This window comes from Parasteatoda tepidariorum, chromosome 4 (assembly GCF_043381705.1).
Source record: "Parasteatoda tepidariorum isolate YZ-2023 chromosome 4, CAS_Ptep_4.0, whole genome shotgun sequence".
NCBI lineage: Eukaryota > Metazoa > Arthropoda > Arachnida > Araneae > Theridiidae > Parasteatoda > Parasteatoda tepidariorum.
Window position 1 is genome coordinate 101,885,353 of NC_092207.1, and position 17,884 is coordinate 101,903,236.

The window sequence follows — 17,884 nt, forward strand, 5'->3', positions numbered from 1 at the left end:
ATTTATGTTTTTATCTAGTCTTTGTAAGAAACTTAAATACAAATAAAAATAATGATAATTTATTGAAACAGATATAAACTTTAAAAAAAAAGCGATTGCAAAATTTTTATATGAATGTTGTACACAGTTATGCAAGTGCCACTCCAATTGCGTCAATTTATACTAAAAAAATATCGTATCTAAATAATTTATTTCTCACCAAAAACTTCTTTCTTACATTCTCAAAGATTGATTAAAAATTGGAAAATTTAGCTGTATAACTTTTTGAGTTTACTATAAAGTCATGCGAAAACTCATATTCAGAGTTAAAAGGTTGATGACCTAAAACTTCTAAAATAATGCTAGGAAAAAAAACAACATAAAAACTATCAAAAATTACCTTAAAGTTAAAAATAATGTTTTTAAAAAGTCATAAAACTATGTTACCTTTTTTTTTTTACAACGAAGAAATTATAAATCATAACCCGATATATAGATTTAGTACAAAATATGATAATAAAGAAAATAAATATGTAATTATGAATAAAATAAAATTTAAAGAAATACCTGGTAAAGATAAATAAAAATTTATTATTTTTCAGTTACCAATCTTCAAGAACATCAAAATTGCGTGATATTAACAAATATTTTTATCCCGACCCGAATACTTGATATTTCAAAAAAACTTGTTACTTGTTTTTATCTTTTTGAAAAAAAAAAAGACCTGTTCTCAAACTCAGGTTTTCTAAATGAAATGAAAAATCGATTATTAGATTAAAAGTTATTCAAAATGTTCCTTTTCTTTTTGCAGCACAATGTTTAGTTATTGGATCATGAATCTCAACTTTTAATCAGTTCTAATACCAGAACTACTACTATATGAAAAGTGAGCAAAATAATAAAAAATAAAAATAAAAAACGGGCCATCCTGACTCATTCTTAACAATTTTAGAGGGTGATCTCAAATATGCTAATGAATGATTGCTAACGATGTTTTAAGTTAAGAAATCAGATACAAATACGCACTTTTTCTGAATAACCCAAAATATAACCGCAATCTGGGAAACATGGTTGGGTCAGGAGTCGCTTTTACTTTTTTCGCCATATCTTGAGAACTTTCAAAGAGAATGGAAAATTTTTTGCATACAATTATAAAATTCGTTTATTTAAAGACATTTCTATGCAATAAATTACTTTTAGTAAACATTTATTATTTTTTATTCAATAATAGTCGAAACAATTATGAATTGGATAGTATATAATTTCTTACATAATTGTAAAGAAAGCAATTTTAAATGGTAAATGACGATATTTGAGTAAAATTGAACGAATAGTTCCTGAAAAATCAAATTTTAAAAATGACGTATTTTTGAAATTTGATTTCTCAAGAATCGTTTGAAGGATTTGACTAAAATTTTGAATTCTACTACCCTTTAAAATGGCATCCTGTAAAATGACTTAAGCAATTGTGTACCTTACAATTTGAATTTTTTTTACCATTATTAAATCAAATAATAATAAATATAGCCTCTTATTTGCTTTTTGCATGGAATTATCTTTAGATGAATGAATTTTATGATGATGTACAAAAAATTTTCAGTTCACTTAAAAAATTCTCGAGATATGGCGAAATACGCAAAAAGTGAAATGAACCCTTACCAATAAGTTAGTTTTTAAAGCAACACAAATTGATATTTCCAGTGACGCCATTTTTTGTTCTATGTTAATTCAGCAACCATCGTGTGCAGTCCCCCCCCAATCCAACAGCAAAACTTGACAAACATCCAATCACAGCAGATTATTGTTTTGCTTCCGGCCGTGTAAAAACGTGACGAAACAAAACGTAATGACAATAATTCTGCTATGCTAGAGTTTTCTTGGGATATAAATATTTGCGATATTTTATTACCGAGGTAATAAGATATTGCAAATATTTATTATCCCAGGATTATTAGATATTGCAAATATTTATTAGGGGGTCCAAACTTTGGATCGCTCTCCTGATCAACGTATGGCACCCTGTTTCCCAGATTGCGGCTACTCCCCATATTTATGGGATCAGAAATTCGGATCTGTATCTTTTTTTCAAAATATCTTTTTTTCAAAAAGATATTTTTATTCAAAGAAAGTACGTTTTTGTGTCCGATTTCTTAACTTGAAATATCGTCTGCACTTATTGATTAGCGTATTTGAGATCACCTTCTTGAGCCATTAAAATTGAGTCCTACAGCATGAAGATCCAATCATTAGGGATTGAAAATTATTCAGAGTTTTTTTTTTCTTTCTGCGCACTGTACTACATCTGTTTGTCCTCGCTGCTCTACTGCTTGGCCACTCAGACACTTGTTGTGAATTGCAACCTTTTTGCATTAATTGCAAAGGGAGCTCGTGAAGCTTATTCAAGAAGTTGTCCAAGATGGTTAGAAGAGAAGGAAATTTTAGTGAAAGTTCTGCAGAACCTGATCTTTAATGAAGTTTGTCAATTCGTCACGACCCGTTCGCACCGTCCAGGCGTGACGTATTCTACGACTGCTGAGACTTCTTATTGTTTTGTGGGTACGCTAACTGATTCCTCAGCTGTTTTCGTCACTTAAAATATTGTCTGCACTTACTAATTAGCATATTCGAGCCATTAAGATTGAGTCCTAGAACGTTAAAATCTGATCATTAGATCAAAAGTTATTCAAGGTGGTCTATTTATACTTTTGCGGACTGTACACTATGTAAACGCTCTATGTTTCTTAATAATAGTAATAATAAAAAAAAAATATGCACGAATATATAAAAATTTTCACAAATGCATTTCCCAAGCATTTATTTACGCTCCATAAAAATTTCTTTGTTTCCTAAAATCTTTTGTTTCTAAAAAAAATAATATTTCAAAATTAGGCTGGACAAAAAAAATTGTTTTCTTCTTTAAAATTCCTCTCTAGTCTTCTCGCTGTCATCTTCACGGTATTTTTCCTTGTTTACACGTGGGCAGGAACTGTTTTTTTCCCCTAGCACGGCCCACTTTCACTGTGTGTTCCAGAATAACTCTCGGTGAGGACTGATTTTCAACCTTGTTGATTTGTGAAAACTTAGCAAACCTCAAAATACACAAAATGGCTATCCAATTATATGGATTGTATGGATCGTATGATGATTTTATAGAAAATGGAGATAAGACATTTCTTGAACTTCAAATGTTTTTCTAAACAATTCTCATAAGTTGTTTCTTCTTTTAATCAATAAAACCTAATTTTTAAATAGATAAGAGGCAGAGTCTTTTGGATTTCAACTCCGACAAATATGAATTGCATAACTAAAAATTGCATAAATTGCAGCTACAGATATTTTTTATATTTAAAACTGTACACTAATGATTAATATTTCATTTCTTAAAAACATTCATAAAAAAGATAAACCTAGCTTTATAATTAACTATTGATTAGTGAAACCTTAGCTGTTATTATTTATTTATTCGTTTACAAATTAAAATAATTCTTTATCACTCAAATCTTAAGTGTTTCAAAGTATAAGTTGATTATTTTAATACTTAAAATATCATTAACTGGATATGAAAAAAATATTAAACATTCAAAAATATTTTCAAGCTTTGTTTAAATATTTTGCTATTGTTAACTTCATTAAAAATATCTATTACTTAAAAAAATAAGTAAAAAAAATATTTATGCATTGAAAGTGTTTGAAAAATTGCCTTTATTAAATTTGCGGATATCTGAAAATATGAGGCAACATTTTTTCAATTTTTCTTGTAGCTATAAATTATACCAATTTTTAATCTGTTCATGTATGTATATTTTCTTTTTTGTTAATTTTGCGTATATTTTATATGTATTAGTTTTTGTGTATGGTTTTAGTATATTTATGTATATATTCGATGATTTACTGTACTTACACTATATGTTTTGGTCCGTATTTTATGTAATTGATTTATATCCTTCATTTAAATAATTATTTATTACAAGAATTATAAGGAACATTGTGTGGATTAAACTGACATGAGTTTCAACTGTTGAAGTACAAAATTAGTATAAAACAATTGCGTACATTGGAATATAAAGTCTACTTAATATGTGATCTTAAATGGTTGACTTAATTTTTTATCGCATTATTTTAAAATGCTTCAAAATTTTTTAATCGAAGACTTGATGTATTTCATCATTTACCTTAAAGAAATCTATTACTATCTGGACTTAAAATTTGAAAAATTATTATTTGTTTTTAGATAGTTTTTTTTAAAATATTTAATTAGCAAGGAAGAATAATCTGAAATAACTTCAGGAAGTTCAGGAATAACAGGAAATTCAGCTGATAAGCGAAAAAATATTTAATTCAATCATTTTATTAATTTAATGACGTATTTTGTTCATTCATTCAATGCAAGAATATTTGATATATATGTTTAAATAATATGTTTAAATAATATATTTAAATAGTAAGTTATTTTAGTTTATTTTTTAATGAATTTGTTACAAGTAAATATTTTCCTTGTTTAGCAATTAAACCTTTTGCAAAGGACATATTAAGTCGGTAAAGCGCGAAAGCAAACGCCTTTTGACTTTTCATCAGCTGTTTCTATGTTTTTTTAGAGTGGAGGGGAAGGGGGCCCTCTGAAGGCAGGTTGTTTTCCTAGCAACAATATACGTCAACATCTGGATGGAAGTATTATTAAAAAAAAAAGAAGAAAAAACGGATTGATAGAGGCTGATTGCGGAACAGATATGGATGGGGGCGCTTCTTTTCACATTTATATTCTTTGTTTATCAAAAGAGATGAAATAAAACTTCCCTTCTTCTGCTACTTAACCCATCTGTTTCTAATGAATAGGGTTACCGGATCTCTATATTAATAGTTGTATGAAAATTAATAGTTTTCGCAATACTTTGTTTATTTCAGTGAAAGATGTACAACCTGACAGTTGAATCTTCGTATCCTACTCCCTATGCCTCTTCGCAATTTTTATCCATGATATTGCTATCCATGATAGGACAAAAACATACTCCAAATACAACCACGGACATTAAAGATGGATATGATTATGTTGTCGGTAATAATTTCTTTATATTTAATTTTGATATTGCAAAATATGCAGAGATTCTAAAATCACGTTTTATATGTAATTCTCGCTGTTTCCACATATTTAGAAGTCTATTCCCGTTTTTAAACTCATGCATACACGAAAAAGAACTAGATTAGCTGCCGCCACAGCTCTGCGAATTTAATTGTCTGACTCTATACACATATTATTGATAAAACGATGAAATTCGCTTCTTTAGATAAAATAAATCAAAAATTATTTTGAAATAATTCATTAAAAAAAGTTAATAATACATTTGGTTAATATAATCACAATTGTTAATGAACTTTATTTATGAAGTCGTGGTTCCACAAAAAGATCGTTTAAGCTTCCGAAACCGAATTCTTTTGTTAGACTCCCAGTAGAGGATCAACATTGTCATTACTGAGTTTTTAAAATTATTGCTTAAGAAAGCTCTTTTATTTAATAAACTTTCTGATCAAACTTGATAATTTATTTTCTTGTTCGAGTTAATTCACACCAAAACAAAAATAATTACAAAATGGTTTATATATGAAACATTTTTAAACGATTAGATTTTAAGATGAGATTTTCCATCACGAAAATTTATGACAGATTTTTTCCACGGATTATCCAACAACAAGATCCCGCAGAATTTTCTAATAATACTGATAAAATAATATGTTTTGATAGCTTTTCACGAACTTTTTATTTTGTCCGCAACAATTTTGTATGATTTTCTTAAAATGTATATGAAATAAAATGTTGAAAACTAACCGGAAATGTTTTTAAATTACACTTTGGGCATTAGAACTTCAATAAAGTTTGTTTTTCTCTTGCATTAACTAATCTTCTGTCTAGTGATTTGCAAAATGTATTAAACCGATAATGAAGTATTTTTTATAAAAACTATTGATGGATGTCCCTTTATCACCTACTCTGCCAATTATGTAAAAAAAAAAGGATTAGACTAATTTCATATTTTTTTCTGTAGGCTACCTTTTTAGTTTTAAACATCGCAGTCACGTGATTTTTTTTTTGTCGTATGCCTGTTTAGGCAGTGGGGGTGCGATTGTTCCTGTTTTTCAGTGGCGCCATCTATGGCCAGAAATTCGACTTCTGCCACGCCATTCACACAACTACAACCCGTTTATAGGGCGGGTCACATTCACACTCTAAGGAGAAAGGACATAGAACACACAGAGAGAGGGAAAGAAACATCTATGCCTTGAAACATCCATCGATTCGAAACCAGGACCTATCTGATGCAAGGACAGTTCCCTGCCCCCTACACAGGCCGGTCGGCGTAATTTCAAGTAGAAATAGTATATATAAATTTCTGAAATATTAAGAACACGATTGTCTTGTTTCGCCATTGAAAAGTTTAATTATGAAATATTTGTGTAGAAAAGTACATGGAGTATTTTGACCCTTAATGGGATTGAGTTATTGTATATGCAATTAATCCTATACTATTTGTTTGAATTATTATTAAATTTTAATTATTTTAATCCTTACTTTTTGAACTAAGGAAAAGAAACGTTCACTTGTTAGCGCCTGTTTTGTTAAATTCTCTCTCCCCCCCCCCACAAGACAGATAGCACAATTAATTTTTTTAAGCTTTTATCTTGTTGGAACAAATATATATATGTCCACTTTGATGCATCAGATCTTAATTTGGATCTCTAATCATGGAATTGAAAAGTTTTATTTTATTTTATCCGTCGTTGAACAGCCGACCATATTTTGGGTTTACGACTACTAATGTTCAACTCCGTAGCCTTGTAGTTTTGAATCAATCCAGAAGACAAGGAAACTCCTAGATCAGTACCCCCAGAGGTATTGATTTGTTATGGGGAACATGGAGGACTTTGCGACTCGACAGATTTAACGTGCATCAGTCACCATTTAACTACACGGGGAGTCTTCGGCCGGCGGGGATCGAACCCACGAACTCTTGGACATGGGCCCAGTGCCCTATTAACCAGGCTATCCCGGCCTTAAATTGAAAAAATTTGTAAAAACATACTTCTGGATCACTTGAGTGGGATAAATTTTGCCAACGTTGAGGACTTTTTGATAGAATTAACCCGCATTTGGTTTACATGGAGAGGAAAACCTCGAAAAACTCTCACGACTAGCCTGTTGGCAAGGGGATTCTTACCCATGATCTATCTACCACTGAGGATATTTTATGTCAGTCCTGTGGTCGGTGAGAGCTGGGTGCAAATTCGTATCGACCAACCGGAGATATTCGAACCCGGTTCACCTCATTGGAAGGCGAACGCCACCGTGGTTCTCTTGAATGCATGCGTGTATCCTGCATTTAGAAAAGAACCATCATGACTTAATCCGTATAAGAACTTATTTAACCATAGACATAGGAGCTTGGGAATGCAATGCAATTAAAAAGAAAAATGCCGCATTACAAAGTTTTTGATTTTTTGCGTAATATTTATATTCGCCCAAACTTTACTCACAGTTAAATTATAAATAAATATCTTTCATCTTGCAAATAATTGTCAATATTTTCAACTTGAGCAGAAAATAGTGCGATAATCCGTTCTGGACTATCCACATTTCAATCACTCCAAAGCGTAATTTTAAACCATCGATTGATTTTTAAATTGGTATTTTTTCTTTGAATCCCCTAAATCGGATCGATCGTTAATTATTCTATATCAACCCTCCAGGGGTCTATATCGTACACTTTGGAGACCCCTAGTTTAAATCCATAAGCTTTAAGATCCATAAGCGTTCGACAGGATAAAAGCCATCCATATCCAGTTGTAAATTTAAAATGTTTTGACGGATTACATGTTAACACTGTGTGTCACAATAATTCAATTTTGTAAATGTTTTTAGTTGGTGCTGGTTCTGCTGGCTCTGTTATTGCAAGCCGTTTAGCTGAAAAACATTGTGTGACTGTTCTTCTATTAGAAGCTGGTAAACCACCGCCCAAAGTTACTGACATACCTGGCGTTGCTAGAAGTTTCATCGGAACAGATATTGATTGGAACTATACCACTGTTCCCCAACTTTATACCGGTGCTGGGCTCTTAAACAGAGTAAGTTTAAACCTAATGATTGATACATTAAATCGTATAATATTTTCTCAGCTATTTGAGTGTAAACGGAGTAAGTTTAAGCTTTCATTGATACAATAAATCGTAGAACATTTTCACTATTATTTAAGTTTTAAATCTAAGTCAAGATAAAAATCCTTTTTGTTTAGTAACAAAATGTTCAATGATCAATAACAGAGATAAAAGAAAAATTAAAACCATGCTTCGCATTCGTCCTTTTTTGGTACTACAGCCTAGAACAGGCTATAGGGTCGTAACAATAAGCTGCAGCCATTTGTGTGTTATATGTAGCACCGAAGATCATGTTGTTTTTCATGCATTCTCACTGCACGCGAATGAGAACCTGAGTGACAAATTCTTGGCTGAAAAATATTTTTCATTCATCAGATTTTCATTAGTGTGAACTCTCCTTTCAGAAAATAGCATGCTGAGGTCCTATTCAACATTGTTCATTATGAAACCTGTTGGCAGTCTTTTGAGTTTGCTTGACATAAAATAATTTGTAGGAACAAGATATAACGTTCTCACATTTTCGGGAACCAAAGACAACATCATAACAATCAGAAGATAAAAATAAAAGTTTTATTTTCCGGAAAAAAATACAGTCACAAAACTGAGTGACTAACTTAAAATAAATTAAAATGCAAAAAAGTGTATAACACACTGAGTAGTAGTAGTAGTAGCTTGGTGATTTCACAGATATTTATTTGCTGGGAAAAGTGTGCGATAACAAAAATGACATTTGTATCTTGCCGTAGGTTGCAGCTAATTTCCGAGAAGAAAGAATATCAAGATGTGCTCGATGAGAGGTTGCAGGTTCGGTATTCCCTTCGATCTAGCGAACTCTACAAATTCATTGTGAAATAAATTTTAAGAAGATATTGTAAGAGTACCTTCTTAAAAAAAAAATCGGCTCAGTGTTGAATACGGAGCAAATTCGAACATAACTTAATATTTTTTGTTTCATGTTTAAGTTGGACCCCTATCGTGTAATCAAGTTTCATGCAAAAATTTGAGTAATGTCTAACAACAAAGATTTATTTCAGTCTGTTGCATGGCCCAGCGGGAAAACCATTGGTGGATCGAGTGTCATTAATGCTATGCTTAACTTGAGAGGAAATAAAAAGAATTATGATGATTGGGCTGCTCACGGTGCCACGGGATGGAATTATGATGGAGTTCTACCTTATTTCAAGAAACTTGAAAACAATACAGATGCAGAATACGTGAGAAATGGTAAAAAATAATTTCATTTATTAAGCATTGGAAAGTGATATTCTGTTACGTTGAGTAAACATATACTATTTTGAAGGCCGTTTTCAGTCATTTCCAGTTATTTCATTGCTCTAGAATTTTATTTGTTATCAAAATTTTATGTATAAAACCATTCTGAGCGTCGATCAGAAATTAATAAACTTTTGGTGTATTTGAATCGAGGAATCAGTAAACCAGACATCTCCATTATTTTTCAAAATCTAGATTCTTGCATTTTAAAGTTTAGCTGAAATTGTTCGCATAACCTAACAATTAATTATTTAGTTTAGGCTCATTATTTTGTTGATGTTTTTTTACACACAATGAGTGGTTCAGAGGATAGTTCTTTAGAAGTAACTGTAAAGAAGGTGACTGTAAATAATATGATGCTTTATTTCAAAAGCTGGTTGATTGAGCATTCTAAGAAAAATGTGTTATCAAAATGCTGGAATGGAAAAGCAAGAAAAAGGAAACAACAGTCTCAGGTGTTACATTATAGCAATTTTACTTATAAAAGCATTGCACTTGGTGAAGTTGAAGTATCTCTTTTCGATGGTGTTTTATGCAAATTAATATTTATTCTGTACAAAAAACAAAAAAAATCCTATAAGTGGCACCAGAACCAGTTAAAGAAGCATATTTTGGAAAAGTTACCATAAACTACAAGAAAATTGCAGACATCAAAATAGTTTTTATAATATAAACCAAATGAGTTTTCGTATTTCTATGAAGATAATTGTAAGTGGCCTAGCACAGATAATCTTAATCCAAAAAGATTTTTGATTATCCATGAATATGTAGTCTAAGACTTAAATAAAGTCTTTAATTTCTCACTGACAAATTATTGATATTTTCGCTCGTTAAAATTATATACAACATTCGTTTTAAAGTTTTGTCTGAAAACTGGTCATCTCAAAGTTGTTAATAAACTTAAAATTAAGTGATGTTATAGCACAATAGAATGTTTTGTAATCAGTCATATTTTAATGACAGAAAAATAATAGAAGCTCTATATATCAAGCTGATACTTAGCTATTTAGTTTCTTTCTCTACTGTAAAGTTAGTTTTGTCGGAGAGGACTGTTTTTCGAACTCATTTATTCATTCATAAATTGATGCGTCCAGTCGCTGATATACCCATTCTTTGATTTACCCATTAATTAATACGCCTGTCCGTGAATTCGCTATTTGCTTTTGGTTACTTCTACTTTCTTACCCCGTGTACTTTAGTTAAAGCCATATTCAAATTACATTTATTTTAAATTAATAACATTTATAGCAAATTTCAGAGAACTTTAATTTATCAAGTTTAAAATATCGCCGTGACAAAAATTTTGGATTCAGCTGAGTACCTTTCTGTTTTTATCGTCTCTGACTTTATTAAAAGCCCGATCGTCGTTGGTTCCTTATCAGGGCAATAAAACTCTCGAATGACATCTGCGAAATATGGAGCGAAATACATGGTTAGGAATAGCGTACCTGGAGTAGATATTTGAATTTTGACTTGTGTTATTTAGGAATGCATCTTTGTTTTTTCTAAACATGCTGTCTTTGTCTGTTCTAAATAAAATAAAAAAAACAAGCTTTTTTCCTTAACTCAAATGCCGATGGCTTTTAATAAATTTTTTTTTTTGACAATGTGTTATGTGATGTCGAAATATTTCATCTCTAAAGTGTATGGTCTCTTAGGTTACCATGGGGTAAATGGTCCCGTCACTGTATCTAAACCAGAATATGACACTGAATTAAAAAGAGCTGTTTTTGAAACTGCAAAAAGTTCCGGTTATCGAGTGGGAGATGTCAATGGACCAAAACAAAAAGGTTTGTTTTATTCCTTTGGGGAATATTTCATAAGTTTTTTGTCTATGAAAAGAGTTTATTTATTTTAAACGTTTCTGCGTAAAAATACGTTCTAACACCATTGTTAAATCTTAAGTAAAATGATCTCCTAAATCCCTCATTTTCTGGAACCTCTGCTGTCTCATGTTTATCACTTTCAATGGTCATCAATTTTATTTGAAGGGGCTTTGAAAGGGACCGAGAGGTGAAAAGTTTTGATAGGTACGCCTTTGTAACAAAAAGGGGAATTAAAGAGGAATTGCCTCCTTAAGAATAAAAATAATTATTAAAAAATTATTTGGTTTTTTTTTCCTTCCGTTTTCTCGAAATTTTGTTATTTACATATTTCAACTTCCAGTCCCTTTATTTGCCCTGAACTAAACAATAAATTATGAAAGAAAAATTTCGAAGCTTTCGCTAGAAAGTTTGGAAAATTCATCCTACGATGGCAATTTTTAAATTTTTAAAAAAATATTATATTGCTTATTATTCAATGGTTAAAATAATCCTTTTTCTTTCCTTAAAACAAATTCAGGGAAGTAAAATTATAGAAAAAAATTAAGCATGGAGGGGGAGGAAACACTCCCAGAAAAAAAGAGACCAGATTATTCGTATTCATTTAACATAAGAACCATAGGGTTCGTACAATCCTAAAATTTTTTAAAGTAGTGTTATTAGCGTAAAAAAAAAAAGGACAATTTTCTTTTTATTGGCTTTATTCTGGACCGTGTTTCGCGTTCTCTACGGTAGGGGACTGAGATTGTTTCAACTTCCGGAGGAATTTATTTGTATTGATTTCTAATTTTTTTTTGCATCATTTTCTTACTTTTTTTTCTAAATATAAAAATGAATATCTGTGTGTCCTTTATAGATTCCTACCTAAATCATCCAACCGAAATCGATGTAACTTGGCATACAGATAGTTTGAACCACGAGGAAAGTAACTGTCGACATTAGAACATTCTACATCAAGCCATTCGATCGGGATAAGCGAAAAAAAAAATTGAATTTTTTGATAGATTAAACGTTAGCCATTGTTTTAAATTTAACTATAGACAATTTAATGTTTCAATTATTTTAAAGATAACATCAGTGATAATTATTGCCTATATTTAATTATTTTAATATTCGTTATGTTAGATTAATTCAATATGCACGTGGTAGCACGCTTTGTCCGCGTTACCCAATGGACGCTTTTATAGTTACATGCATGCACTTTTTTTAAAAATATTTTTATAATATTTCTCTTAAAAACAGGTTTCTAATAAGTTATTTATTTGAAATCAACGGTAATTGAATAGAAAAAAAAATATGTACTTAAAGGCAAAATTAATGGGAATGAGGTACTTTTTCGCTTCGGAGAAAGGTAAAAAATCGCCATATTATTATTGACGCCAATGATGCTAAATTAATTTAGGTAATATGTTAATTGATATAAAAAAAACCTTATGTACTAAGAAGCAAAAATAATGGAGGAAAAATACTTATTCATTTTGTGGAGCTGTAAAAAATCGCCCTATTATTATTGTCGCTAATGCTTTATTAATATTGATAATATGTATTAATTGAAATAAAATAAAATAAACTATGTGCTAAAAAGCAAAGTTAAAGGAGGAAAGGCTAATGGGAAATTTGTTTAGGAATACCGTAGAAAATCACAGATGACGCTTAATTATTGTGTTGTATAGTACTTCGGACGGTGATACATTCTATTACTGATATTATGGTAATGGGTGCAGTTCTACAACGGGTCATTCATATAGTTTCAGAAAATTCTTATTTACTGGCAGCAGAGATTAATATTTTAATGAATTAGAATTAAAAGAACTTTTTTCCTACCTCTACTTATAAATATTTTAAGCAGTAAATTAAAGGTGAGATAGAGAAATGATCATGCTTCAAAATTCTTATCAAGCTCTAATAAGAATACTATTTTTTTTAAAAAATTCGGCTTTAATTGGGTGACAAATGTATTTTTCACAAAACTCAAATGTTGAAGGGTTATGTAATAAGTACCAAATATACTAATATAGGCATAAAATATTATACTGATATATTTGGTGATTATTGAAATGGCACCAATACTAAGAAGTTTTAATGGCGATACTTTGGAAATAAGTGTTTTACGGCCCCTCCAAAGGGACCGGATAAAATTACTTGATAGTGGTAAATTTTATTATTATGAGTTGGCAGTGAGTAATAGCATCATGCCAAGTGATGCTAAATACATTTTATCTTCATTCTAATGGGATGAACTACAAAATACGAGTTTTGCCTACTTCAATAACGTGAAACCACAGAAAAGGGCGACAAATAATAGTAAGTAAAAATAAAATTGAAATTAATTTAGATGTATTAATTGAAAAACTTAGTGGAATGAACCAGCTAAGTGACATTTTTAGAACGAAAAAAAAAAGTTATATCCTAACTATTTTATTTCCAATTTCTTAGAAGGCGGGACTAATATTGTTTTGCTCTATTTTATTTACCACTGCCTAATGTGAAATAAAAATTATGCAAGTATGTTAAAAACTAATGTGATTAGTTGACTTTTGACTTTTTTTAAAGGACCGTATAAACCCTGAAACAACAAAAATGGTGTCTGCAAACAGTCCTTGCAAAACAGTGCTGTGTATCTAGGAACAAAACTAATTTTACTTAACACATGTATTACCTATTTGAAATCAATCTTATCTTTTATCGTCTTAGATGCTGATAATTTTCACTTTGTTCTTAGCATGTATTATCAAGCATTTTACTATGACTTATCATTTTTAGGTAACATTTAAATCTTTATCATCTCGTCAGTAACGACATGTTCCTTACTTCTATTTAAATTATTACAAAGCAAAAGATATGAAAATATAAGATAATAATTTGAAACGAAGCAGCTGAGGCATTTCATATCTGCACATGATAAGGTTATCGAAGTTCCACACCGAACCTTTATTAGCTAGATAGACGTTAACAAATTTACAACGGGGACATAAATAAACTTTTATTTTTCAAAATGATAGTTTCAAATTAATTCCTTTAATTTAATAATTGTATATTTGTAAAGTTTAATTCAAGTAGGGTTTGTGAACGTTTGGTAAAATTTAAAAAAAAATTTCCCTTTTTTCTAAGGAAGCCAAAAGTTTCTTATTATTAAAAATGAAGTTCTCAGACTACCGATCTATATATAGTTAGTTAGAGTTATTAAATGATTCTAGAAGTGAAAAACGTAATAAAATGTAGTAAAATTTCATCTTAATATTACTACCACTTTTTTACTTTTATTTCCCGATTCGTATGAGCCCTGTTAATTTAACCTTTTTTCCTAATTTGTTTTTTCGATAATTCCTGCTTTCAAAATAGAAATTTTTTTTTATTGAAGCTGTATCATTGGCAGAACTGTCAAATGTTACATTCTCTACAATTCAAGCATTTAAAAATTTTTTTAGCCGATATTTAAAAACTGTCACGAATTTATCAAGTTTTTTTATATATGTTTAATTTACTTCTACGTAGTTGTGGATAAGATCACTTTAAACCAAATCTGTTAAATCAAGAATCAATTATAAATACTTAAATTTTTGATTTCACATTAAATAAAAGTAAATGAATAAATAAATAAAATCTTCCGCCGAATGCTGAAAAGTGATTAGAATTAATTTAAGAATTACCTACGAATTATTAGAATTACTTTATCATTCGATATAGTGTTAAAAAATCATGATCTCACCGATCACCAACTTTCACGATAGCTTCTAGAATTCCACTGTCGAATTATACACAACGTCTCCAAGTTTATTTCATAAAAAATCTAGGTATCCAATCCTGATTTTTTATTTTCAACTTAACAAATGGTACTTTTCTATTGAATGTTGAGTAAATAATTTAGATAAAATTTAATACGGTTTTTTCTTTAACGTAAGGAATTTGTATTAACAAAAAACTTGTTTACATAAAAAAAAAATACGCAACTACCCGTTGATTTCAGTTACAAAAGAAATGTACACTAGAAGATTAACACGAACGAGTAAAGACACCAAAAATATATTTAAAATCTCCAAACGTTTTCAAAGGAAAATAAAGAGAAAAACAATGATAAATACGAAAGATGACAAATCAGCATAATGAATTAAAATGATTAAGTGAATATATCGTATGAAGTTTTGGAGGTTCAAATAAAACAAATACTTTGTTACTAGGGTACCAAATTTAATAACGTTAGGTTTCGTTTTTCTTTTCCCAGCCAAACGACATACAAATTTATGCAGGAAATATTTAAAGTAACGCTTTCATCTTTTCTCAGAAATTTTATAACATGAAATATGATTAATTTGCAATTTATAATAGCATCATGGGAGAAAATAAAATAAATAAACCTTAAATGCGTGATAAAAAGTTTGCTCAGTAATAAATATCTGTTGTCAAGGTTAAATCAATTTCTTTCATAGCTTAACGCATGAGATGTAAGTCACCAATATTCTTTCAGGACTTACATTTGGTGAAAGTGTCAAGTAGAACTATCATAATTTTTAAAATATAATTATTTCACAAAATAAATATTTTTTTTAACATCGTATAATCGATACTTTAACAGGATTCCCGCGGCTTGGAAAAAAACTAAGCTTTTTCAAGACTACTGAAAAAAGCTTGAATTTAGCTGTCATTTGAGATTGAAGGAAGTTTGAAAATGATAGAGGCGGTAATATGAGATCGATAATGAGGAAGTGGAGTTGGAGAGGAGAGGGGGCATAGCGTAAGATCTAGTCATAGATTCATAATAGTCGTAATTATTAAATGATCAATAAGGTAATAAAATACATAGATAAGAGAATAATAATAAAACGAGATTAAAATACACGAATAAGTCTGCGTTAAGTGAAATATTTACATTTGTACAAGTGGAATAGTATAAGAAATAATAGTTTGGAATACATGTACAAATATACAAAATTGAATTGCTTGTAATGAATCAGAAAATTGATTCATTAAAAGAGTAATTCTCCGCTATAGAAACTTACCAGGCTTTCCGGTAATACCGATCGTTTCTTGGGTTACTCGACTCTCTATATATTAGCAAAATACTAGTTCTTTGGCAGCGACCCCTAGGGGTTACTCGCATTCCGCGGTCCTAGTAAATTGTTGTGTTATACCGTGTATGTAAAATGTAGAAAAGTGAGTCCCTATATATTTCCTTTAAATTGAAAATTTATTAGTACTTTAAAACATCTAGATTTATCTAACTTTTGCTACCACTTTGAAAAATTTCCAGCTGAGGGTACCCTATTTAAGATTAATTTTGAAGGCGAGAAAAATTATCCATACCTATAATTACGTATACGTACGCCATATGAGAACACCTTCTCCATGACTCCGTGTTAAGTCTACGAGGAAATGTTTATTTTGGTAAATTATGACTCATTAGAGTATATTATCCGTGTGTCGTCTATTAAAGCTAGATCTCAGAAACTCGACGATAATCAAGGAATAAATAACAATAATTTAATACGATAATTGTAAAATTAAAATTAAAATTTATTCAACTACAATTTCTTAAATTTTTTTAATTTTATCAACCCAGATTTGGTCCTACATATTTATTTTTATATTCTTTACATTGGGATAAAATTTAAATCTAATAATTTTGCTTTCTTAACCATTTCAACTGCATCCATAAAATGTTTTTTAATTTTTATTTTTCATTTATTTTTTACTCTGAAAATTTGTTACTTATTTTTCTACAAAGAGATTATTCAGCAATAGAGTAAAAAATTATTTGTATTCCTTATTTTACTTGCATACCTGGACTGAACACAGTTTTAAATGAAATTTATCATGAGATAGCTGAATACTCTTTTTTCGCACGGATTTTTTTTTTAAAAAAGGGGGAGGGGGTAACAAATCGGTATCCATCAAAATCTTGCCGAAAACAAGCGGTTTCTACCAACACATCTCATAAAGCTAAAATAATTTCAATTTTTTCTTATTTATAATTAATGGATCACATTTCCGGTAATTTTACGTTATTATGTTAATCAAAATAATTTTTTAGAAGTTCAACTCATCAAAATAAAGATTAATAATCATTTGGTAATATCGAGTCATTAATATTGCATCTTAGAAAGTAATAATTTAAACATTAGGTCTTATGCAATTTTCAATTCTAAATAAATGGATTTGTAACCACTTAATTTTCCCCTTCAATTTAGGCTTTTATGACATCCAAGCTACGGTTAGAAAAGGTCAACGTTGTAGTGCAGCGAAAGCCTATTTAGTGCCAAAAGGTCATAAAAATAACTTAGATATTGTATCACAGGCTTTTGTCAAAAAAGTAAGTGGTTAAAAAATTGAAAAAAATTATTTATTAAAACTTAAATATACAGAGTGCTTTCTAATCCCCATCGTCATTAATATTATTTTATAATCTCTGAAAAAATTGAAAACAAAAAAATAATTTTAAATAGTCTCCTAAAAATAAATTAAATTGCGTAAAATCATTTCAAAATTGGACTCTTATAAACATTTTTGCTTATAATGAAGCATTCGTAGTTGCGTAGGAATCGCAAGGAGAAGCTTCGACTTTCTAAACTCCAATAATTTTTTTTAAAAAACTGCTAACTATTATTTATTTTATATTTCATTAACGTTTAAAGAACAATTTTAAAAATCTCCCCCCCGCCCCCCCCTCTCTC

General features: G+C 29.8%; 1 protein-coding gene across 3 annotated transcripts in view; it reads left to right on the top strand.

Annotated features, from left to right (window-relative positions):
* LOC107438826 (glucose dehydrogenase [FAD, quinone]-like) overlaps positions 1-17,884 on the top strand; it is a 34,445-nt gene that overhangs the window by 823 nt on the left and 15,738 nt on the right. For 2 of the 3 annotated variants that reach the window (XM_071180288.1, XM_071180290.1), the window contains exons 2-6: positions 4,882-5,032; positions 7,889-8,091; positions 9,156-9,345; positions 11,052-11,183; positions 17,402-17,523. In XM_071180288.1, coding sequence (XP_071036389.1) covers positions 4,888-5,032; positions 7,889-8,091; positions 9,156-9,345; positions 11,052-11,183; positions 17,402-17,523 — 792 coding nt within the window. In that variant the 5' untranslated portion in view covers positions 4,882-4,887. Of the gene's footprint in view, positions 1-4,681; positions 5,033-7,888; positions 8,092-9,155; positions 9,346-11,051; positions 11,184-17,401; positions 17,524-17,884 lie in introns of those variants that run through there. The other variant, XM_071180289.1, reaches the window with a different exon arrangement.